Below are 25,907 nucleotides of genomic sequence, written 5' to 3'. Positions count from 1 at the left end.
TACTTTGTGCTCTTCGCACAAGGTAACATGCTGTTGTAATCTTTAGACATATTCAACTGGCAACTAAGAGAATCTTGTAAAAGAAACCCACTGAGTAATTTCTTACATGGAGATGTTCATTTTTTTGCCATGGGTTCAATAATTGAGAGCTCCACAACAGAATATATAGCTTGCAATGGGAAAACCTTGCTCATGTACAAGTTCATCGTACCTTTATTAATGTAATGCTGAACATTCACAAACATCAGAACAAATAAAAACGAGTTATTAGTTCTGCAATTTGCATCACATCACCGCACAAATCACAAGACTGGGAGTAATCAGGTGAATGACGAGTGATCATAATGAAGGACAAAATGATTTACGTAATTTCTCTCATGGTCAGGAACAGTTTTAGAACCAATATTTTAAAGTACACAAACTAAATCAATGCATAAAATGTATCAGAAGCAGATACAGACAGCTGGGGGTCCCTGTGCAAGACTATGGGGCCCTTGGTATCCGGCATCCCTTTAGATAATGATTATACCTCTCTAACCATTCTCAAATTACGGTTAGCCATAAAATTCAGTAGCTTGGGTAGGAGCCACTTGTAAGGTGAGAAGGTCGAGTGTCTTCTGGGTCCTGAAATGTTTGAAGATGCAGAAGATTCGTTCTGGCCATCGTTATGCATCTGACACTATGTTAGTGGACTAGAAGGGCCAACTTCATTCATTTACTAGAGTTATGTCTTTATGGGCCAGTAGAAAAGCAGCCAGAACCTGCGTCCCTACTTTTGCATTGCACAGGCGTGTGGTCATAGTGGGAGTACCTGCACACACCACCACTCCACGATGTGTGGATGCTCCGCTACACTTAGGGATGTAGCTGGGACTGGGCAAAGACAACAGATTAATAAACTAAAGGTATGGTTTATTTAACAGGAGCCAAGTCCCCTATGTGATAAATGTAAAATGTGTTTTTAGGATGGGAGGTTTAGGCTATGTTGGTTTTGAAACCTAAGCACATTTTTGGCAGTATCAATCACGGAGCTGTTCCTCTTACGTGAAGTGCTCTAAAAGGGTTAAATTGTCTTTCCAATGCTCCAACATCTATGATGCACACATCCCAGTATGTCATGTATATGCAGTAATTAGATAAGACCAGGGCGTTATCCATCACTCCACACCAAGAAGGTAAGTAGGATTAGTAGTAAGTAGAGTAACACCAAGGTGGTGAACCAGATCCTTGTGTCTCACCAGCATCAATAGGGTTTTGTCTGAGCAGCTTCTTCCGAGACGTGGTGCACATGAGATTACACTCGAAATCTTTATTCTCTTTAGCACTCTGTAAAGTGGTTTCGAACTACCAGCCATCAGATACGTCTATGAGATAGCGACACGGAGCATTAGACTATGGGGAAACACTGGATCCAGTATGTCACACAGATCATCAGACCCAAGGTTCCTCATCTAATTTAGTAAGAGGTTTTTTTTTTTAATTACTACTTTTGCTGCGATTTTGATGCAATTGAGAATACAGTGGCATCAAAAATAACTTCATTTAGATGCACAATTTAGCTCCTAAGGTCGGGTTCACACAGCTGTACTAGAACTCAGGCCAACAGTCACTGGCGCAAATTGCAGATTTTCATCCTCACAGACAAGTCCACGTGAAAAATCGTTAGTGTGTCGTCTGCTGTGCAGTACAAGGACAATGTGCTTTCGGCACATTCATCTGAACTTGTCCTTAGTAGAATTTTTTTATTATTTTATTCCATTTATTTAGGCCTTTTTGTCCTACTGGGTGGACTTGGTATGACCACCTACAACTTAGAATAGTAACCATATATTCCAATTCTAAAAAATGGCAAAATAAAAAATACCAATAACTACTATTTTCCTAATGTTAAGACGTACGGTACCGGAAAGGTTACATACAAGTTTAAAAAAAAATGTAAGCATCTCCTGGAATAATGTATCTCCTGCAAATTTCAATACAAAAGTTGTATTTCTGACCATGACAGAAACGGACCAGTCTGACAAAGGAGCACATGAAAGGGGGACACCAACATCCACAAGAACACGCCAGGTGCACATTTTACCTGACAAGTCAAAACTGTGAGACATGCTAAGGGGCCGCATTACTGGAAAAACAAAAATAGTCTGTTAGGACAAGGTAAAATACAGAACAGTTATACATTTCAGATGACTTGATCTGCCCTGGATAACAGTATCTGAAATGTGGCAGAATTTAACAAGTATGCCATAGAAATTCAACACCATGTTAAAGACAAACAAGTTTTCTAGGAAAGGGCAGTATTGCAACGTTCAATAGGAGTCATATCTACTAAAGCAACAAAAAATATACACACTAAAACAGGGTAAAGCCTTTAGCCGTTCTAATTTATCCATGTGCCTGGTGAAGTGGTTAACGGCAGGGCTGGCGTCAGTAACGAGCGCACCCAGGAAAGTGCTGGGGCCCTGAACTGGGGACCCGAGCATGCCGTCGTGCTTTAAACTGTTTGAAATACTTACATCTCCCTGTTCCTCCGCAGCTCCGCTCTCTTCCGCATCTTCTGATTCTGTGATGTCTCAGGGCAGAGGGCACAATGACGTCACTACAGCGCGCCCTCTGCACTGAGCAGTGCAGGGAGTCAGAAGATGACGCTGAAGAAACCAGAGCTGCAGCCAGCAAGGAACGAGGAGAGGGGAGTATTTGATTATTTTTTTCTGTATGGAGCATTATATGGGGCATTGGGGCCTGTTCTGTATAGAGCATTATTTGCGGCCCATTGTTCTGTATGAGCTCCATTATGTATAGAGCATTATGTGGGGCCCATTATGTATAGAGCATTATATGGGGCCCATTCTGAGTAAAGCATTATGTAGGGCCCATTATTCTGAATGGAGCAATATATGGGGTCCATTATTCTGTATGGAGCACTATATGGGGTCCATTATTCTGTATGGAGCACCATATGGGGATCATTATACTGTATGGATCAATATATGGGGCTCATACTATATGGAACAATATATAGGGTTGTTATCCTGAATTGAGCAATATATGGGGTCCATTATACTGTATGGAGCACTATGTTGTGCGCATAATACCGTATGGATGACTATACTGTCCGGTCTAAAGTGAATAGTCTGCAGTCACTGACTGCAGACATTTGAATCCGTCCAGGGCACGTACTGTCCGCTGCGAGGATTCACTAGTTTCTGAGCTATTGTACAATTTACAATAGCTATAACTCATGTAATGTGAGCAATAAGTGCAATCTTTGGCATAGTACTATACCTACTGTATATTTCTCTGCATCATGAAACAAATCGTGGTATGTGTTAAAGGGGCCCACTGAGACTATTTTGCCTGGGGCCCACGAAAACCTGGAGCCGGTCCTGGTTAACGGTCCCCCATTGCAAATACTGTGACATGAACAGGCAGATTTACTTTGAATCACTCCAGTAGATATGCATTTTTAAAAGTGTAGAAAAGTGTGGCTTTCTGGAAAATGCATACCTTTCATGAAGATGGTCAATAATATTTTTAATACTATTTTATAGGCGGATGCTAAGATCGTAACGTGATCATTCCCCGAGATGTGCGCCATGGATGTTGCCTATCATTTCAACAAAGGTTGGATAAAGACAGGTTCAAGATATAGAATAAAAATGATCAATTTGTGTCCCAATCTCATGCATAGCACTTTAAAAAATACATGAAAGAATATTAAATCTGTGATATATAGTATCCCAGACAAAGAAGAGATCAAGAATAAAAACTCCAAAGTTTATTTAGACAATTCATAAAACATACAAATAAAATAAATGAAAGAAGGATACCACAAAGGGACTAATGGATCTATTAGGAATTTTTACTTTACAACAGATAGTTATCTGTTCTCTGTGGTTTTCGTGCAGATCTGGTCAGTCCCTCTGCAGATTATTCCTTATATATCCTATTGGTTTACTGGAGAGGGACATAACATGGTGTGGACAGCTGTAATTACACAAGGAATATGATTTTTTTGCATTGGCAGTGTGCTATGGATTAATTCCTATGAGGTTTTCCTTATTTTTGGTTCTACAAACATGATCAGCTACGCAGGAGTGGGAAGTCACTTTTGAGGTTTCCTTGCTTTAAGTGATTTTATTTGTATATTTTTGAATTGTCTAAATCAGGGGTCCCCAACTCCAGGCCTCGAGGGCCGCCAACAGTGCAGGTTTTCTGGATTTCTTTAGTATTGCATCGGTGGTAATGTGATCATCTGCACAGGTGATGATTCCAACCCCTGTGCAATACTAAGGAAATCCTGAAAACCTGTACTGTTGGCGGCCCTCGAGGCCTGGAGTTGGGGACCACTGGTCTAAATAGACATACGATACGATACACTTTATTGATCCCGTGGGAAATTATGGTATCACAGCAGCACAACTTAAATCATAAAAATCATAAAAGAATTACATTGGAGTCTTTATTCTGGTCATACATCTCTTGTCTGGGATACTGGATATCACAGATTCAATAGGATTAAGATAAAGGAAGACCTAGCTTAACCAATAACAGAGATCATGTAAGGAACATTTCTTAGCTAATGAATGATATAAAGGCTCAAACAAAGAAAGCAAAAAGATCATTCTAAATACAGTATGTAATACAAGAGTGTTGAGGCCTAGTACTGACCTAGTCTTCAAAGGGCACCTTTCATGGAAATGATTCTGGACTTTGTTTTTCTTCTGTGCCCGTCTCCTACAAAGTTATCCCCCCTCTACCCCGGCCGGTAATAAAGGAGCAAACTTGTCCATCAGCCAACTAGCCGTATGCCATAGAACTTCTCCGACATCAGAGGAGGTTAAGCAAAGATCCATATAAGTGTTCTGTGATATACACCCAGCCGGTTAAAGTGAAAACGTGCTCAGATCATAGTGAAATCGGGGAAAAGTAAGTGTGTATGCCCTCCTATTGTGTGGACGTGGAAGGCTACACAGTCACCTAGTCAGAGATAATGAGATTGTCCTCATCTTTAACCATCAGTAATACATAATGTCATCAATCCCATACGTGTATGGTCGCCCCCTACCTCATTGCCAATGACTGAACTGGAATAGAAGTGTTCTCCATAATAATAATAATAATAATAATAATAATAATAATAAAGACTCCCCTGTCTTATGGCTATAACACTTTAGGGAGTTGTGTAGCTCATATAAAAACCATCTCTGCATGTAAACAGGCCTTAAGGAATAGACAGTACACCCATAAAACAACTCTTTATAATAGGGAGTGTCCAACAACACCCGTGCTTTGGGGCTTATTGGCTATTCATACATCAAAGCCATAGGCCTGCTTCTAGCTTCACAGGAGATTAGATCGGTATTCCCTGAAACGTGCAATAACTAATTAAGGAGATACCAATTAAGAGGCAAGCCTAGCTCTGGCCTTCATCACTGCGGTCACACCGACGAGCACCATTAAACATTCATTAAATATACCGCTCACCTTTATGTATACAGGTCCCAGTTTCCATGCGTGAACCTTCAGAATCTCCCAGCGGCCTGTCTATTACACTGCCTACAGGTAATCAATATATCTGCCTGATTAGAGTGTGGAAAGCACAGACGGTGCAGGAATTTACAGCTAACCACACAAAACCGAAAGAATATCCTCTTCTGCAGATGGAAATGGGTAACTGGATAAGAGCCGCACTGCACACACGCAGTTATTAGACCTACCACTTCTATTTTGTTCAATGGCCCCAAAACAAAACATTTAAAGGGCACCTGTCGTATTGAAAATGGTATCTGAGCTGCAGGCAGGAAGGTATAAAGGACGAGGAGCTGATCATGTTGATGCTTTTTTGTGGGGAAAAAATGTCAGCATAACTCGCACTTTATTCATTATAATCCCAGGTGTTTCCATATATGAGGCGGTCCTATTCAGCGAATGACAGTCTGTCCGTGCATGAGGATAGCTGTCAATCACTGCGTAGGACCGCCCACTGGACTTGCATGCATATAAACACCAGGGATTTCAATTAATAAAATAAAAACTATTCGGGATCTTTTAACATAAACCTATACATCATCAGATCGGACTGCACAGTCACCATGACAGCTTCCGTGTAAATCAGCTATATGGCCTTCATCTGCGTCAAAGAGGCAGTTTTTGTCACAAGACACAAAGTGCTATTTTTGCCATCGCTCAACAGGGTCCGTAGTTCGTATTATAGATGGTTGCTGCTACGTAGTATATTTTTTCAATATTCATACACTAGTCAAACTGGTAAAATTTTATTAACTGGTACTAAATTGAAGGTAATGCCCTTAGCAACCAACTTGCCAACTCGATTGTTTTATTCAAAATTTGTTTTTAAGGCGTTATTCCCATCTGGCTAATGTCAAATAATCCTTGTAAATTTTATAATTTACTGCTTGTTAAAATTCTGTTGAGTTATCACTTTTTCTTTGGTTACAGCACGTTGCCTTGGAGACAGACCATCGTTGCTAGACAGCAAAATATGTGCAGCGCTTACATGCTCTTTTCTATTGATCTTGTAAGTTACTTCTGGCCAAGATTGTAGACGCGCGTGCACGAGTTATTATTGGATCAGTGGGCTGTATACTGCACATACAGACGGCGAGGACTGAAAACACAGTGGTCTGAAAAAGGCCATGTATGTCGGGAGAACTAGTGTTTGACTAACTCCTTTCTAAAGGGTAAGGGCACCTTAGTCCGGGTTATCAGTAAGGAATGGCATCACTTCACATACGAAGAGCAGCATGGACGCCAAATATGGTCCCGGGTCTAAGGCATCTATTCAGTAACAGAGGTAGTTTACAATGTGAAACTGGGGGACGGATTGTCTTTAAGCACCACATATACAGTCTGATGGCTTCACATATGCGGTTCTTTGTGCTTCTACTTTTATCAGCACTGGTTTGTGCTGAGAACAAAGAATACACAGTAAAAGCCAAACAAGCTGTTATTGCCATTGTGAAGTTGGTCTATAAAGTCAACATAAAAGAGCAATGATGCAAAGAAATACACCGAAAATATTCACAGGAACAAAGCCTAACAAAGCTGAGAAGCAGAAAAAATGCATCTCCATATATAAATAGGTGCGAGTTGGGCTGCTAGCTGTGACACAAACTAGAAATACTAATAAGTTAACACACCAACAATGCTAATATGTTGTGTAATATCGACCTCATGTAAACACTGTGTTGTTCTATAGAACTAAAAGCATAAAGCTTATTAGTAGCTGTCTTCTAACATGAAAGATATGTTTACAGGGTGGTCCGACATCAGTTGCCCCCACGAATAAGCTGTTAGACGCGCATGCAGTGGCCAAATGTGAACAGTGTACTTGGCGAACAGCACAGCTCTGTACACGGTGTAGTGGCCGCTCCCGGGTACTGCAGATCAGCTACTATTCACATATTTGTGTAACAAGGTGTCTATTCCACGCCATCACACAGGTCTATGTGTATGCATAGACATTCACCCATCCTAATAAAAGGGGGGGGAAAAGATGTTCCTGCAATCTTACCCAGTCGGCTATGCCTAAGTTCATCAGGAGACACAGGGCGAAGCTTTCTTTCCGATTTAATCTCCTCCAGCATCCGTTCATGCAGACTTCGTGGACGAGCTGGGGTAGGCTTCAATTTCCGAGCAGATACCTACAAAGTATAAAACTTTTCAGTACAATAAACAAAGTAGTGCGGTGGAATGAGAACACTGCCAAACAATCCAAATACATACACAGGGCGTACACCTATAGACTACCTCCCCTCCATAAGTCTGGGGCAGTGCCACGAGTTTGGAAAGAATTCAATGGAACGTTCATATGACTCGGAGTTATAGTTGCACAAGTGTGGATATTAAGTCATTTACCAAATATGTGGCCTACTTAAAAATTGTCAGCAATATTTAGGTCACCAAATCTCAAAAATAAATTGGTGGAACATGCGAGGAACACTGCAGTCTTCTTACAGGGAGTCTGTCAGCATAAAGTGACTGTTCAAACCAAGCACAGAAGTGTGTCTGTATATTTGGGAGGTGTTGGTAAAAAGTGAGAAAAGATCCTGCCCACCATCATAGGATTCCCATGTATTTCATAGCACAGAGGGCGTCTATGCCTGGACGCAATCTGACGCAAATGCCGTTATCAGAGGCGCTGACTGTATCTTAACTGGGCATGGAGTCATACAATTTTCACCTCCATGCCCAGTAAAGAGAAACAATCCATGCCTCTGATAAAGGCATTTACGGGACAACAATGAGCGCAAGTGCAAAGGGATCAATAAGACTATCACATAGGTTACTGGCATTCCGGCAAAGGAGCGCGCTGAAGAGGGAATGCAGAGGGAAGTGACGAGGGATGAAGAAAGTACACTGCCCACTAATGAAACAGATGTCAGTGATGGCGTCTCATTTTATGGGCTGGGAGCGCAGCCTTAGCTGCAGTAAAGGCAGCGGCGAAGGAACGCTCTGAATGTCAGTGACGAAGGGAGCCGCTTAGTTAAGACCGTCCCATGCAAGGGGGAGTCTGAGACAGTGGTTCTCTAAGCTGGAGTAGGTTTGTGTTTTTTCTCTTACTTTCTGCCACTGACTGTTTAAAGTGTTAAACCACTGAAGTTTGGACTGAAAGCCTATGTGTTGCCTCATCACTGCGGCCCTGCCACTGCCTACCAGAGCAAATCCCTACAGCGTAAAGGGGAGTGACAGCAGTTTCAGCATCCCATCATGCACTGGGGATTGGCAAATAAATGGTCATAGGAAGTGGGTAACAAACAGAACCCTAAGTTGCAGTACAGAGTGAATGGTGGGAAATTTTACCATGGCTTAAATTACAAAAGTATCTTTAAAGATTTATTATTATTATTATTTATTACTATAGCGCCATTTATTCCATGGCGCTTTACATGTGAGGAGGGGTATACATAATAAAAACAGGTACAATAATCTTGAACAATACAAGTCACAGCTGGTACAAGAGGAGAGAGGACCCTGCCCGCGAGGGCTCACAATCTACAAGGGATGGGTGAGGATACAGTAGGTGAGGGTAGAGCTGGTCGTGCAGCGGTTTGGTCGATCGGTGGTTACTGCAGGTTGTAGGCTTGTCGGAAGAGGTGGGTCTTCAGGTTCTTTTTGAAGGTTTCGATGGTAGACGAGAGTCTGATATGTTGTGGTAGAGGGTTCCAGAGTAGGGGTGATGCGAGAGAGAAATCTTGTACACGATTGTGGGAAGAGGAGATAAGAGGGGAGTAGAGAAGGAGATCTTGTGAGGATCGGAGGTTGCGTGCAGGAAAGTACAGGGAGACGAGGTCACAGATGTACGGAGGAGACAGGTTGTGGATGGCTTTGTATGTCATGGTTAGTCTTTTGTACTGGAGTCTCTGGGTAATGGGGAGCCAGTGAGGGATTGACGGAGGGGAGAGGCCGGGGAATAGCAGGAGGACAGGTGGATTAGTTTGGCAGCTGAGTTTAGAATAGATTGGAGGGGTGCGAGAGTGTTCGAGGGGAGGCCACAGAGCAGGAGGTTACAGTAGTCGAGGCGGGAGATGATGAGGGCATGGACTAGGGTTTTTGCAGATTCTTGGTTTAGGAATGTACGGATCCGTGAAATATTTTTGAGTTGAAGGCGGCAAGAAATGGAAAGGGCTTGGATATACGGTTTGAAGGAGAGATCAGTGTCAAGGATTACCCAGAGACAACGAGCTTGTGGGACTGGGGAGAGTGGGCAGCCATTTACTGTAATGGATAGGTTCGTTGGGGGGGGTCGCGTGGGGGGGGAAAGAATGAATTCTGTTTTGTCCATGTTAAGTTTTAGAAATCTAGTGGAGAAGAAGGATGAAATAGTGGACAGACACTGATGGATTCTGGTTAGTAGGGTTGTGATATCTGGTCCAGAGATGTAGATCTGTGTGTCATCAGCATAGAGGTGATACTGAAAGCCATGAGATTCTATGAGCTGTCCCAGGCCAAAAGTGTAAATGGAGAAGATTTATCAAATTAAATGTACTTTCGGGTTTTGGACTAACCTCTCAAACTGTACATCAGTGGCAGCATGTTTTGTGTGGGGTTGATTGTACCGCGGGCGGATGCATTTATTGTGTTGTGTGTGTGGCCAGGTTAATTGACAACTAAATAGCTACATTAATTATAGTGTGGATAGAGGCAATAAACAAGCCTTGGTAGTGGACAACATTAATTGGAAACTAAATGGTGATTATTAATTGTCGGGGGGGGGGGGGGGGGGGGGAGGGGGGTAGATATTGAGCACGTATTGGCCTGATAAATGGGCACTGTATGGCAGTATTAAATTTGTAAAACTGTAAACCCTTCACAAAGTGCGATTTTTTTCTTATTTTCGGTCAGCCTAATATAATTTAATATTTGTGATGAACGTCTAGCAGTACTGCGGTGTTATATGCTGTAGATCGGAGTAAGATTGTGATGCACTATAGCTGTAGAGATTTATTTTACACTTATTAGGGTAGGGGGCGGTATACTTACGGCGGGTTTACAATAGCTGACCTATGGTGCTGTAGACAGACAATCTGCTACATGGTTCTCGATCGGTGATCATTTTTTTAATAGCCAGTTTGCACAGACCGATTGTGCTTCTGATCCGCACTGTGACATCAGTAATAGGTTGTCCTGTGGCAATAGATTGTCCATGTTTTTCAGCAGCACATGCCCTGTTTACACAGGATGACGTGATGCAGAGAACGATGATTTTTTAAGCAGGAGTAAGAATAATTTCACCCAACAAACTAGTGCTTTGCACATTTGCCGGACAATTGGCAGCCTGTATAAACTGCATTCATAGGAAAGCTTGTTTCCCAATAACTGCATAGTGTGAACCCACCATTACAAAAGCTATACACCATGTTTATACAAGCAAGTAAAATTACAATATTAGTTTCAACCACCATTACGAATAAGTAAGAGATGAAACATATACTGTATAAAGTGGAAAACAAGTGTTTCCAAAATGCATGTGACCTGATTATGCCTGTGGCGAGCGGACTGCCAGCTGTTTGGATGAATAATCTGCTTTTACAGTAAGAGGCTAGGAGAACAAATAGCACGGCAGAGGCTGCTAGCATGGAATCTGAAGGCATTTAATTCATCAAGCCAGAAGAGCTAAGAGCATGGCGTTCATGATTACTGCTTAGTGAGAATACATACTGGATTTAACGGGGGTCTGGACCGTATAAAATCCAGGATTATTTCGTGAGCGCTCTTCTTTAATCGTGGAGGGATGTCACCCTGAACCTAAAATGAAAGAAACAGCAAACAAGTTATAAGAGAAGGCATCATTAATTGTGTACACTAGATACATAGCAATCATAAGAAATGGAGCCACGGAGAACAAGGCTGATACTGAGCACAGGGGAAAGGGACAGCTGTACATAAGTAACACGCAAGGGTGCACCGCCCAATACGCCCATCACCCCGACTCACCATCACCTTCCTCAAGGTGTAACGCTTAGACCGGATGTCATCCATCAGCATCTCGTACGGAGTCAGCTCGTACTCGATAGATAACATATTGTACTGACGCTCTTGTACTTTCTTCAGTTTGACTCCATTTCGTAGATCACGCATCACCTGGACCCAAAACCTGGCCTGAGAAGACCCAAAAATAAAGAACCAAAGAAGATTACATTGGATTTTAGAGCAGTGTTTTGATTTTCAGTTCATCTTCACGATTATTAGGGTATGTGCGCACGCTGCGGATCCGCAGCTGCGGGTCTGCAGCAGTTTCCCATGAGTTTACAGTTCAATGTAAACCTATGGGAAACAAAAACCGCTGTGCACATGCTGTAGAAAAAAACGCGCGTAAACGCAGCGGTTTACATTCCGCAGCATGTCACTTCTTTCTGTGGATTCTGCAGCGGTTTTACAGCTGCTCCAATAGAAATCCGCAGTTGTAAAACCGCAGTGAAATCCGCAGAAAAACTGCGGTAAATCCGCGATAAATCCGCAGCGGTTTTGAACTGCGGATTTATCAATTCCTCTGCGGAAAAATCCGCAGTGGACTAGAATACGTGTGCACATAGCCTTATACACTGCTCAAAAAAATAAAGGGAACACTAAAATACCACATCCTAGATATCACTGAATGAAATATTTCAGTTGCAAATCTTTATTCATTACATAGTGGAATGTGTTGAGAACAATAAAACATAAAAATGATCAATGTAAATCACAATTAATATACCATGGAGGTCTGGATTTGGAATGACGCTCAAAATCAAAGTGGAAAATCAAATTACAGTCTGATCCAACTTCAGTGGAAATGCCTCAAGGCAAGTAAATGATGTTCAGTTGTGTGTGTGGCCTCCATGTGCTAGTATGACCTCCCTACAATGCCTGGGCATGCTCCTGATGAGGCGGCGGATGGTCTCCTGAGGGATCTCCTCCCAGACCTGGACGAAAGCATCCGCCAACTCCTGGACAGTCTGTGGTGCAACGTGACATTGGTGGATGGTGCGAGACATGATGTCCCAGATGTGTTCAATCGGATTCAGGTCTGGGGAACGGGCGGCCAGTCCTTAACTTCAATGCCTTCATCTTGCAGGAACTGCTGACACACTGCAGCCACATGAGGTCTAGCATTGTCCTGCATTAGGAGGAACCCAGGGCCAACCGCACCAGCATATGGTCTCACAAGGGGTCTGAAGATCTCATCTCAGTACATAATGGCAGTCAGGCTACCTCTGGCGAGCACATGGAGGGCTGTGCGGCCCTCCAAAGAAATGCCACTCCACACCATTACTGACCCACTGTCAAACCGGTCATGCTGAAGGATGTTGCAGGCAGCAGATCGCTCTCCATGGCGTCTCCAGACTCTGTCACATGTGCTCAGTGAGAACCTGCTTTCATCTGTGAAGAGCACAGGGCGCAGTGGTGAATTTGCCAATCCTGGTGTTCTGTGGCAAATGCAATCGTCCTGCACGGTGTTGGGCTGTGAGCACAACCCCCATCTGTGGACATCGGGCACTCAGACCTTCCTCATGGAGTCAGTTTCAAACCGTTTGTGCAGACACATGCACATTTGTGGCCTGCTGGAGGTCATTTTGCAGGGCTCTGGCAGTGCTCCTCCTGTTCCTCCTTGCACAAAGGCTGAGGTAGCGGTCCTGCTGCTGGGTTGTTGCCCTCCTACAGCCCCCTCCATGTCTCCTGGTGTATTGGCCTGTCTCCTGGTAGCGCCTCCAGCCTCTGGATATTACGCTGACTGACACAGCAAACTTCCTTGCCACAGCTCACATTGATGTGCCATCCTGGATGAGCTGCACTACCTGAGCCACTTGTGTGGGTTGTAGAGTCCGTCTCATGGTACCACGAGCACAACCAACATTCAAAAGTGACCAAAACATCAGCCAGAAAGCATTGGTACTGAGATGTGGTCTGTGGTCCCCACCTGCAGAACCACTCCTTTATTGTGTGTGTCTTGATAATTGCCAATAATTTCCATCTGTTGTCTATTCCATTTGCACAACAGCATTTGAAATTGATTGTCAAACAGTGTTGCTTCCTAAAGGTACCGTCACATTTAGCGACGCTGCAGCGATCTAGACAACGATGCCGATCGCTGCAGCTTCGTTGTGTGGTCGCTGGAGAGCTGTCACACAGACAGCTCTCCAGCGACCAACTATGCAAAGTCCCCTGGTAACCAGGGTAAACATCGGGTTACTAAGCGCAGGGCCGCGCTTAGTAACCCGATGTTTACCCTGGTAACCAGTGTAAATGTAAAAAAACCCAAACACTGCATACTTACATTCAGGTGTCTGTCCCCCGGCGCTCTGCTTCCTGCACTGACTGTGAGCGCCGGCTGGCCATAAAGCAGAGCGGTGACATCACCGCTGTGCTTTATGGCCGGCCGGCGCTGACAGTGCAGGAAGCAGAGCGCCGGGGGACAGACACCGGAATGTAAGTATGTAGTGTTTGGTTTTTTTTTACATTTACTCTGGTAACCAAGGTAAACATTGGGTTATTATGCGCGGACCTGCGCTTTGTAACCCGATGTTTACCCTGGTTACCAGTGAAGACATCGCTGAATCGGTGTCACACATGCCGATTCAGCGATGTCTGCAGGAGATCCAGCGACGAAATAAAGTTCTGGACTTTCTGCTCCGACCAACGATGTCACAGCAGGATCCAGATCGCTGCTGCGTGTCAAACACAACGATATCGCTATCCAGGACGCTGCAACGTCACGGATCGCTAGCGGTATCGTTGTTAAATTGTTCAATGTGAAGGTACCTTAAGTGGACCGTTTGATTTCACAGAAGTTTGATTTACTTGGAGTTATATTCTGTTGTTTAAGTGTTCCCTTTATTTTTTTGAGCAGTGTATGATTACGTTTTAAAAGGCATAAGATCTTTATAGAATCAGCAGCAATCAAAATGAATAAGTACCTACTAATGGGCTGTTAGAGGGGTAATACAGAGCTGCTTATTTCAGCAATGACATAACCCGAAGAGGCTAATTAATGTCTGAAACCTTGGTAAAAGTTATCCGAGCACAGATCTCCAGGGGTGCCCACACTTTTCCATAAGCCCGTTTTCCTTTTTGTAAATTTGTCCTCTCAATTCAACCAAGTAGGGTCAGAACCAGACTAATGTCTACGTGTCTCTCCTCAAATAACAGGAAGGAGGAGTCTAGAATTAAGGCCAAGTAGCCATTTAAAGAATTATAAGGTTTTTATATTTTGTTATAACCCTCGGTGCAAACAGATGTATAGTCTGAAGAGCTCAGCCTATTCCATATCTGGCAGATCTATTGATAATTGTACAGTTGGCTTCTGCCTATACTGCCTGCGTCTGCCTGTTTAATCATCTAGATGTCGGTGTTAATCACTGAAAGCAACATTTAAATAGAGCAATCATTGACGTGTACATCATCCCTCCCCCCCAACATTTGCATCACCCTACTTTTGCCAATTTAAAAATTAAAAAAATTAACACAGATCTGGTATTCCTGCGTCTGCAAAAGTCCAATATATTGAAATATAACTAATTATCCCAAACAGTAAATAACATAAAAAGAAAAATGAATAAATAAAACACCAGCACTGGCATTTTGGCTGCTGCAATTTAAAAAAAAAAAAAATTAAATTAAAAAGTAAAAACGTTGTATGAATCTTAATATGGTATCACTAGATACCCCAGCCTACCACATAAAAAATAAGCCCTTACTGCTTCAATGCCTAAAAATAAAAAGATACAGGTTTCAAAAGATTGTCATTTGTTTTTCTAACTTTTACTATAATAATAATAATAATAATTTTGGTATTGCCATATTCGAACTGCCCTGAAGTTATTTTTACAATACAATGAATGGCTTTTACGAAACCCTACTGCTACTATACTCCTAACAACACAATATATAGAGCATGTCACCTATAGCATTATAACAGATGTAATAGCAGTATTATACCCAATCTGAATTCTTCAGGTCATCAAGGTCACCGCTGGATCGGTCGGTGGTATCTTTTTCCATCTCTTGAATCTTCTTTAAACTCTAAAAATATTATAGGTAAATAAAATATTATATAATATATCACGTTGGCTTTGATATATCTACATTTCTACTGTGATTCTATAGAGCTTTGTATAACATTCAAAAGGCAACTTTATCACAATTTGTAATTCAGAGGGCAACTTCATCACTATATGTTGCTCTGGGAAAAGCAAAGTGCGGAGTAAACACTGCTCTCAGTAATCTGCAGAATTGTGGATTTCGTTTTAGAATTAAATGGAGATTAAGGATTATGTAATGGAAATTACTCAGCATTTTATGCACATGTGAAATCTTTTAAATTAAATCTGTTTTTTTTTAAAGGGAACCTATCAGAAGGATTACAAAGGTTGCAAAGTTTAAGAAGTAATCTGCCCTTATCCAGTTAAAATTTAGAAGCATTATAATGGCATATCTTCAAAACTAGAAACTGACAGTCTTAGGGCTTTTTCACACACTGCGTTTTTGCCGCAGAGAAAAACAAACAAACAGCGTTTTATGGTACCAAAGTGAATTACGTTTCTAAAATCTCATGCATATGATACATATTTTTTTCCTTGCAGATTTGAAAAAACAAAACAAAAAAAAAACAAACAATTTTTCAAATCTGACGCATGTCGATTCTTTAAGCATTTTTTACCCATTCAAATTAATGGAAAAAAAAAAACATGCAAAAACACATTAAAAACATCTGTGTATTTTAAGCAGTGTTTTACCTGTTTGCTGCAAATACTCATCGCGTGCACATACCCTTAGGGAAACTTGAGCAACGACTATTACTGTTTGGACACGGGACCACACTCACAACAGAGAATGACTCCCCATATGAACAGCAAAGTGAATTTCCCATAGAAATGAACAGGGAGAGTTTTCTGACTGTTTTTGAAACAGTTTTCAGCAGGATTTTGCAGCAGATCAGCTTCACCCAGACAGTGTGTGCACACAGCCTCACATGGCGGTATGGTGGTGGCTTACATGGCGGTATGGTGGTGGCTTACATGGCGGTATGGTGGTGGCTTACATGGCGGTATGGTGGTGGCTTACATGGCGGTATGGTGGTGGCTTACATGGCGGTATGGTGGTGGCTTACATGGCGGTATGGTGGTGGCTTACATGGCGGTATGGTGGAGGCTTACATGGCGGTATGGTGGTGGCGGCTTACATGACGGTATGGAGGCTTACATGGCGGTATCGTGGAGGCTTACATGGCGGTATCGTGGAGGCTTACATGGCGGTATGGTGGTGGCTTACATGGCGGTATGGTAGAGGCTTACATGGCGGTATGGTGGTGGCTTACATGGCGGTATGGTGGTGGCTTACATGGCGGTATGGTGGTGGCTTACATGGCGGTATGTTGGTGGCTTACATGGTGGTATGGTGGTGGCAGCTTACATGGCGGTATGGAGGCTTACATGGCGGTATGGTGGTGGCTTACATGGCGGTATGATGGTGGCTTACATGGCGGTATGGTGGTGGCTTACATGGCGGTATGGTGGTGGCTTACATGGCAGTATGGTGGTGGCTTACATGGCGGTATGGTGGTGGCTTACATGGCAGTATGGTGGTGGCTTACATGGCGGTATGGTGGTGGCTTACATGGCGGTGGCTTACAAGGTGGTGTGCACCAAGTGACATGTTCTACATTTTGAGGAAAGCTTGCAACAAAGAGGAAATAGGAAAAGTCACTGCCCTCTCAGCTTCCTGAAACTTCCAGTTTGTCTCTCGGTTTTAAACGGAATCTATAACAAGGTTTTTGCCACCTCATCTGAGAAACAAAATAAAGGGCACTGGATGATAGGGGTCACTCAGCTGTATAAGTGGATGCTCAGAAGTATGACAGGAAGTCACATAAATGAAATATAATATAAACTTCGGCACACCAAGTTGCAAGTAAACGAACGTTTATGTGTAAACTTGAATCACAGACATTCAAATGAAGCCAACGTGTCGGCACGTATGTGGCCTTTATCATGGTACGTCTTGTGGGTGCTGTGAAAAGGCTTCAGGGTATGTGGATGCCGTGAGAGGACTCAAAGACTCCTCAAGAACATGGAGGACTAGTTCTTTGAGTCCTCTCATGGCATCCACATACCCTGAAGCCTTTTCACAGCACCCACAAGACGTATCATGATACAGGCCGAAATGTTCGCTTAATTTGAATGTCTGTGACTCAAGTGTATACATAAACTTTCATTTACTTGCAACTTGGAGTGCCGAAGTTTATATTATATTTCATAATATAGTCCAGAGACCCTGATTCCAGCAATGTACCCCTTACTCAGCTACTTGCTTTAGTTCTGATAAAATTTGTTTTATCTGCAGCAGATCTAGCAGTTATCTGAGTGTTGTGCTCTGTATAACTCTGCCACAACACTGACTGGCAGCTTTCTGTGTAAATTGCACATGTGCAGAAAGCTATCAATCAGTAGTGGGGGTGGGGTTAGAACTCAAATATAGAGGACTACATGGAGCAGGCTTACTAGTCTAGTGATAATCTCCTGCTGATGAAACTCATTTTATCAACGCCACACTAAGGAGCATGGTAAGGGAAGGACAGACCTCTCCTTAAAAGTACACCTTTGGGATCAGCTTTCTTCTTATGCATTTAAAATCAGAAAATTAAGTAAGTCTTGATTAACTATATCAATCTGTTTTGAGTCTCTATGGTTACAGACTACAAACAACAAAAACTCGGTATAAATAGAGATAAATTAATTTCTTCAACGTTGAAAATGAAACAAGAAAAAGGAAAAGTCATGGAATTATGGCCATCACAGGACTATAGCTCCTGAGACAATTTTGAGACATGACCGCACCATTTTCAACTCATCAACATCAGGCCGCATGTTGCTCGAGCAAGTGTGAGCATCCTGCTAGTCCTTCCTAATCATGCTACCATGGCCTGCAGTGTCTCCGGACTTGTCTACCATTTGGGACATCATTGACCAGCAATTCCAAAGGCAGCTGCCAACAGCGGATCTTGATGGTTTGACAAAGAGCATTCAGCATGGCAGGTCATTCCACAGAAAAGAATCAATACCTTAGCATTTTATCAGTCAAGTTAAGTGCAGGGATTTCTGTGTGAGGTGCTCATACTCGATACTGAATAACTCAAGATGTTTTGAAAATTGTTTACATTTTTTTTTCATAATTGCTAATTGGCATATCTTCAATGTGTCTATCCATCCAGTGATTTCCATAATTCCACCACTTTTTCTTCTTGGTGTCGTAATTTGAATGTTGAGGAGTGTAAATAGATGTAACCATGGAGACACGTAGATCTGCACAGAAGCTGTATTCACAAAAATGGTACGTACTGATCAAATATATTACAACTGCTCCTGTTTATAAGTCAGGCTCATGATGGAGAATTGCTCTAAGAATTCTGATTCCATCCACGACAAAGGTTCACAGTAACACAAGGTGTGTCTAGAAATGATAGCATGGAAACTAGATAGAGAAGTCCATTCATGGCACCCAGCATTATAGAGTCCGATCATACAGACTAATTCCACTGAAGCATGTTTGTTTTGCTCGGACTCCGCAGGCTCCCAGCGTGAATATTCCCTTTTATGTCAATGTAATTGTCTGCTACTCTGAAAGAAGCTGGCATTTTGTTTTCTTTTTTTTTTTTTTCTCATGCACAAGCTTTTTCCGAGAATACTGCTTATTAGGCCTTTATAACACTGTGCCCTTTCAGGAGACGCTGCGAAACGTAATCTGTGAAAATAGATCAATAAGGGACATTTAATCCAGCCTTTCATATATAAACTGCACACAATTCAGTTCTAGCTGATAAAACACTGCACGAGAGTTATAAAAAAAAAAAAAAAAATCTAAAAAGAATCCAAATTATTTGTGACAATTAACCACAAGAACTACCAAAGTCTGCAACGTGATACTGGCGACTAACCTAGGAAAGACGGAGAAACAATGATAAAGGCTAATGAGATATATTAGATCATTTCCATTTTATGAGACCAAAAAAAAAAATGTTTATTATAATAAATCGTTTATACGTTTTGACTTTATCGGGTTTTGTAAAAGAAAATAAATGGCAAGTTAAATTCTAAAAAATAAATAAGAAAAAAAAGATAAAAGCAAAAAGGGAAACAAGAATCTGAATTTAGAATTCTTGCAAACAAAATGGCAAAGAGGGTGTTACCTAGCAACGATTCCGTGCCCTCCGTCTACTCGCCAAGGGGCCACAAAAGTTAAATTATCTTCACAAAAAGCCAGCTGTCTGGGCATCATTCATTATTAGAGTAGATCAAGCGATGAGTCTGATGATTACACATGCGGCTACTGTAAAAGTTCAATAGGTAAAAGTCACTTGGTCCTAAAACACAACTATCAAAGAAACAGAGGGGAGAGCGGTCTGATTAATTATTTTTAAAGGGGTATTCTGCCATCACCCATCTGCGGGATTACTTGCTCTCATAGAAGTGAATGAAGACAGGAATTCTCATGCACAACTAGTCTAACCGATAACTTCTAGATCAGTGGGTGGGGGCAATCTGCACCAATCGTCAGAACAATGCACTTTAAAGGGGCATTCCCATCTTCAGGAGCCTATCTGAATATGCAGTAAATGTAATAATAATAATAAATTCCTCCTATTAGAAATATAGTATCGTTTTTCAGATTCGCTATGTTGCTTTCCTAATGTGCAGGGCATTACAGCAGCTTAGATATCCATGGTTATGACTACTAGCAATTAATTGTCACTATTAGAGTGACCATAACCATGGATACCCAAGATACTGCCGTGCCCTGCACATGAAGAAAGCAACTGGCTAATCAAAAGAACTATACTACATTTGTAATTGGAGGGGTTTGCTAATATTATTATTACATCTACTACATATTGGTATACGATCTTGGAAATCGGAATACCCCTTTAAGCCTCATTAGAGAGGCCATGTGCACGCACAACAGTCATTTCATTGACTCCAGGGGAATGCCATCTGCCCTATATTCCTGTGGATAGGTGACAAGTTCTACCTCCTAGAATACCCCCTAACACACTAAAGACTGCGGACTAGATAAAGACTTACAATAGAAATGTCAGATGAGGCCTGAGTTGATTTCCGATTACCCCAGATACCGAGGACTGCGGCGCTTCTACTGACACTGCCTGCAATCTATCCTTGGTGGATACCATACAGCGTGCAGTCCAGCAATGAGCCAATCTCCAAGCTAATACTGATCAGGCTCCTGCTTTCTTTCATGACATGGCCGCAGACATTGTGACGGATGAGATGTATTATTTTTTCCTCCTCTGCGGTTAGTAATTCTATTCTAAAGCCACAAAGTCCACGAGGCATCAACATCTTTTTTTTAATGGCATGCCGTGTGCTAATTACATACACACAAGAACAGGAACTGCCAACAACTCTCACGTAAGACTAGAAGTATTACATTTTCATCTGTTCCTGCAGAAATCTGCAACCTGCAAATTTAAAGGGGTATTCTCATGTTATAAAATGTATACAGTTAGACAGCATGAAAATATGCAGGTTTGTAATTGGCTTGCTTTTTCTGCAGTCATTCTCCTGCTTAGAGAGCTTTTTTCTTATAGAGTGTACAGCTTGTTACCAAGGAGATTGACAGCCAGAACTGAGACTATGTACAGTTGTTTCAGGCTGAGGAGTTAACTCATGAGATAACAGCCATCTCTCCACCCCATTGATATCTACACAGCAAATTGCTGCTCACCTTCCTCCCCTTCCCTTTCAGTTCCTGACTGAGCTGCTGTTATCATTCCTGAAAAATCACACCCCCTCCACTAATTTACACTTGATTCTTATCACTGCTCTCTTGTTCAAATGCTCTAGATAACAGTGTAGACTTCAGAACAAGTACTGACAGATAGTGATGAGGGAATGTGCTCCGATAAAGGCCCCTTCACATTAAGCGACGCTGCAGCGATACCGACAACGATCCGGATCGCTGCAGCGTCGCTGTTTGGTCGCTGGAGAGCTGTCACACAGACAGCTCTCCAGCGTCCAACGATCCTGAAGTCCCCGGGTAACCAGGGTAAACATCGGGTAACTAAGCGCAGGGCCGCGCTTAGTAACCCGATGTTTACCCTGGTTACCAGCGTGAAAGTAAAAAAAACAAACACTACATACTTACCTACCGCTGTCTGTCCCCGGCGCTCAGCTTCTCTGCACTCCTCCTGTACTGGCTGTGAGCACAGCGGCCGGAAAGCAGAGCGGTGACGTCACCGCTCTGCTTTCCGGCTGACCGACACTCACAGCCACTACAGGAGGAGTGCAGAGCACAGCGCCGGGGACAGACAGCGGTAGGTAAGTATGTAGTGTTTGTTTTTTTTACTTTCACGCTGGTAACCAGGGTAAACATCGGGTTACTAAGCGCGGCCCTGCGCTTAGTTACCCGATGTTTACCCTGGTTACCAGTGAAGACATCGCTGGATCTGTGTCACACACGCCGATCCAGCGATGAAATAAAGTTCTGGACTTTGGGTACCGTCACACACTGCCATTTCGATCGCTACGACGGTACGATTCGTGACGTTCCAGCGATATCGTTACAATATCGATGTGTCTGACACGCAGCAGCGATCAGGGATCCTGCTGAGAATCGTACGTCGTAGCAGATCGTTTAGAACTTTTTGTCACTGGATCTCCCGCTGTCACACACACCGATCTAGCGATGCGATCTAGCGATGCGTTCGCTTGTAACCAGGGTAAACATCGGGTTACTAAGCGCAGGACCGCGCTTAGTAACCCGATGTTTACCCTGGTTGCAAGCGTAAAACTAAAAAAAAACAAACAGTACATACTTACATTCTGGTGTCCGTCAGGTCCCTTGCCGTCTGCTTCCCGCACTCAGTGACTGCCGGCCGTAAAGTGAAAGCAGAGCACAGCGGTGACGTGCTTTCACTTTCACTTTACGGCCGGCAGTCAGTGAGTGCGGGAAGCAGACGGCAAGGGACCTGACGGACACCAGAATGTAAGTATGTGCTGTTTGTTTGTTTTTTACGCTGGTAACCAGGGTAAAAATCGGGTTACTAAGCGCGGTCCTGCGCTTAGTAACCCGATGTTTACCCTGGTTACCCGGGGACCTCGGCATCGTTGGTCGCTGGAGAGCTGTCTGTGTGACAGCTCCCCAGCGACCACACTACGATTTACCTACGATCACGGCCAGGTCATATCGCTGGTCGTGATCGTAGGTAAATCGTATAGTGTGACGGTACCCTTTGTTCAGCGACCAACGATCTCCCAGCAGGGGCCTGATCGTTGGTCGCTGTCACACATAACGATTTCCTTAACGATATCGTTGCTACGTCACAAAAAGCAACGATATCGTTAACGATATCGTTATGTGTGAAGGTACCTTAAGGTGTTAAGGTACCTTCACACTAAGCGACGCTGCAGCGATACCGACAACGATGTCGATCGCTGCAGCATCGCTGTTTGGTCGCTGGAGAGCTGTCACACAGACAGCTCTCCAGCAACCAACGATCCAGAGGTCCCCGGTAACCAGGGTAAACATCGGGTAACTAAGCGCAGGGCCGCGCTTAGTAACCAGATGTTTACCATGGTTACCAGCGTAAACGTTAAAAAAACAAACACTACATACTTACCTTCAGCTGTCTGTCCTCCGGCGCTCTGCTTTCCTCTGCACTGTCAGCTGGAAAGCAGAGCGGTGACGTCACCGCTGTGCTTTCCGGCTGGCCGGCGCTGACACAGGATGCAGGAGGAGTGCAGAGAAGCACAGCGCCGGGGACAGACAGCTGAAGGTAAGTATGTAGTGTTTGTTTTTTTAACGTTTACGCTGGTAACCAGGGTAAACATCGGGTTACTAAGCGCGGATCCAGCGATGTCAGCGGGTGATCCAGCGACGAAATAAAGTTCTGGACTTTCCTCAGCGACCAACGATCTCCCAGCAGGGGCCTGATCGTTGGTCGCTGTCACACATAACGATTTCTTTAACGATATCGTTGCTACGTCACAAAAAGCAACGATATCGTTAACGATATCGTTATGTGTGAAGGTACCTTTATCCGAGCATGTTCATGTGCCGAGTGTCTTCAGCGTGCTCGAAAAATATGTTCGAGTCCCAGTGGCTGCTTGTCACCGGCTGTTCGACAAGCGCAACACCTGCAGGGATTGATAACCTTTAATGGAAGAAGAAAAGGTTGGGAAAAGATGTGAATTATCAGATGTTTTTCAGAATTTGCCTGTCTGCCCGAACCTGCCACGTCTAAAAGGATAGAACGGCGATCCTACAGCACTGTCTGTTCACTTCTATAAGGCTATGTGCACACATTGAGCATTTGCAGTACATTTTTCTGCATCAAAAACTAGAGTGTTCGCAGGAAAAAAGCTGCATAAAACATGCACATTTTTTAGTTTGCATTTGATGCGTTTTTATCTGCATTTCTTCCTATTTACTTGAATGGGTGAAAAACACTGAAAATATTGACATGCTGTAGATTTCATGGTTCAAATCTGCGAGGAAAAAATAAGCAACATGTGCATAAGGTTTCAGAAATCTCATTCACTTTGCTGGTACCGTAAAGGACAAAGATTTTTAACCCTTGAAAACAATGTGGCAAAAATGAGTCTGAACAAGCCCTAAGAGTTATGGAAATAGTGGGAAAGGCTTAATCTCATAGGCGTGAATGGAGAGATGCAGACACGCACAACCACCTCCATTCATTGGCTGTATCACAAGAGAGTACGGCGATCAGGTCACCCCTATACAGTAGTGGAAACGCGGGTCCTACAGATGGTGAAATGTGAATCCCTGGATCTCTCACACTAGATGTAACAAAATCCTTTCTTCCAGGAGCCCTCCATTTTACACAGCCTTCTAAATTGACCATTTACAACCCAAGTCTTAAGATTATAGGATGATTGTTGTTTTTTTAATTATTATTTTCATCCAAGCAAAATATTGTTTTACACTTACAAGAAAAAAAAAGTTAGCTATAGGAGTGATGAGAGGTGAGATACAAGAGGGTTTCTATCACATATGGGGGCTGCAAACCTACTGAAAGGGATCTCACCACTTAACCCGAGAGCAGGGAAATGTAGAGAAAGACACCCTGAATTTGGTGATAAGTCACTTATTGGCTTCTTGCTGTAGTTTTCATAATCTCCTGCTGATAAAAAAAAAGTTATTTTTATCACTAGAGGACTAGAAAACCAGCTGCCATGTGTTCCTCCATAGTCATGAGTTCCTTATAACCCAGACCCCACTACTGGTTGGCAGCTTTCTGCCTATGCACAGTGTACACATAAAGCTGCCAATCAGTGGTGTGGGCAGGATTATACAGTGCTCAGCATTCAGAGACCTTGGAAATCTGCATCAGATAAAGAAGGGATTTTATCAAAACTGAAGAAAGTAGCCGAATAAGTGATGCATTGCTGGAAACAAAACTAAATCAAGCTTCATTCATAGCGTAGATATTTGCCAACAGTTAACCACCTCCCTACCTAGAAAATAGGGTTGGAGGGGGGAAAAAAAAATCACTTAATACCCATGTGCGCAATATTGGATGTTTTAACTATTGCTATTAAATGTAATGGTCACAAATCCCAGAATCGCTTCTTATTACGCTATACTATTACACGTCACAACTGAATTATCTGTCTGCATTCCAGGATTGCTCACCTCTTTTGCACTTTTAATTTTTGACAGGAACATGTGTAGCTCCATGGTTTCCGCATACAGCGCCCGGCATACTGCCTGGTAGTGATTGGGGGTTTCTGACGGCGTTGGCAGATGGGAGGCACACAGCTGTTAGGAGAAATTAACACATGGTTATTACACAGCTTTAATAATGTATTGTGCATTCTAAATAATATATATATATACATAGATAGAGCAAATCGTCATGTAACACAAACTGGCACCTTCTCACATAGAACACACACTTCTGTAATTGTCCAATGGTTTTTCACAAATGGCCAGGCATAATTAGAAAAATAAATCTTATTATTTATAAACATATCTGTCCTGACACGTCTGTTTTACTAAGTGCTTTTATTTATGATGGAAAAATGATGGAGCATCTTTTCTTATGTTTCGCTGATCCTCTGGTGTTCCACCTGGAAATGTATGACGGAACGTTTCCACTTCCTCTGGGGCTCTCTGTAAACACACATTGGATAAAGTCAACACATCATATTGACAAGGGTACTGTTAACCCTCAGTTGTCAATTTAGTCATACATTTCCAAGAGGAATAACAGGAGCAGCAAGATGTAGAGTTCTAACAAGAGATGTATTGATGGATCCATATATAAAAATAGGGAATGTGTCATCAGGAAATCACCTATCCTTTACATCAGGTGCTTTTGTTGCATGCATTCGTTAAAATTGTTTTCCCATATCACAATTTGCATTAAA

At 42.7% G+C, this 25,907-nt stretch overlaps 1 protein-coding gene across 2 annotated transcripts in view; it reads right to left on the bottom strand.

Moving 5' to 3' along the window:
• SPIRE1 (spire type actin nucleation factor 1) overlaps positions 1-25,907 on the bottom strand; it is a 193,183-nt gene that overhangs the window by 33,451 nt on the left and 133,825 nt on the right. For both annotated transcript variants that reach the window (XM_069731015.1, XM_069731016.1), the window contains exons 4-8: positions 25,171-25,296; positions 15,442-15,525; positions 11,461-11,625; positions 11,185-11,271; positions 7,538-7,667 (exon numbers count right to left, since the gene is read on the bottom strand). In XM_069731015.1, the coding sequence (XP_069587116.1) occupies positions 7,538-7,667; positions 11,185-11,271; positions 11,461-11,625; positions 15,442-15,525; positions 25,171-25,296 (592 nt within the window). The remainder of the gene's footprint in view (positions 1-7,537; positions 7,668-11,184; positions 11,272-11,460; positions 11,626-15,441; positions 15,526-25,170; positions 25,297-25,907) is intronic.

This window comes from Ranitomeya imitator, chromosome 6 (genome assembly GCF_032444005.1).
Source record: "Ranitomeya imitator isolate aRanImi1 chromosome 6, aRanImi1.pri, whole genome shotgun sequence".
NCBI classification, from domain to species: Eukaryota; Metazoa; Chordata; class Amphibia; order Anura; family Dendrobatidae; genus Ranitomeya; species Ranitomeya imitator.
This window is presented reverse-complemented; position numbering and strand designations above follow the sequence as displayed.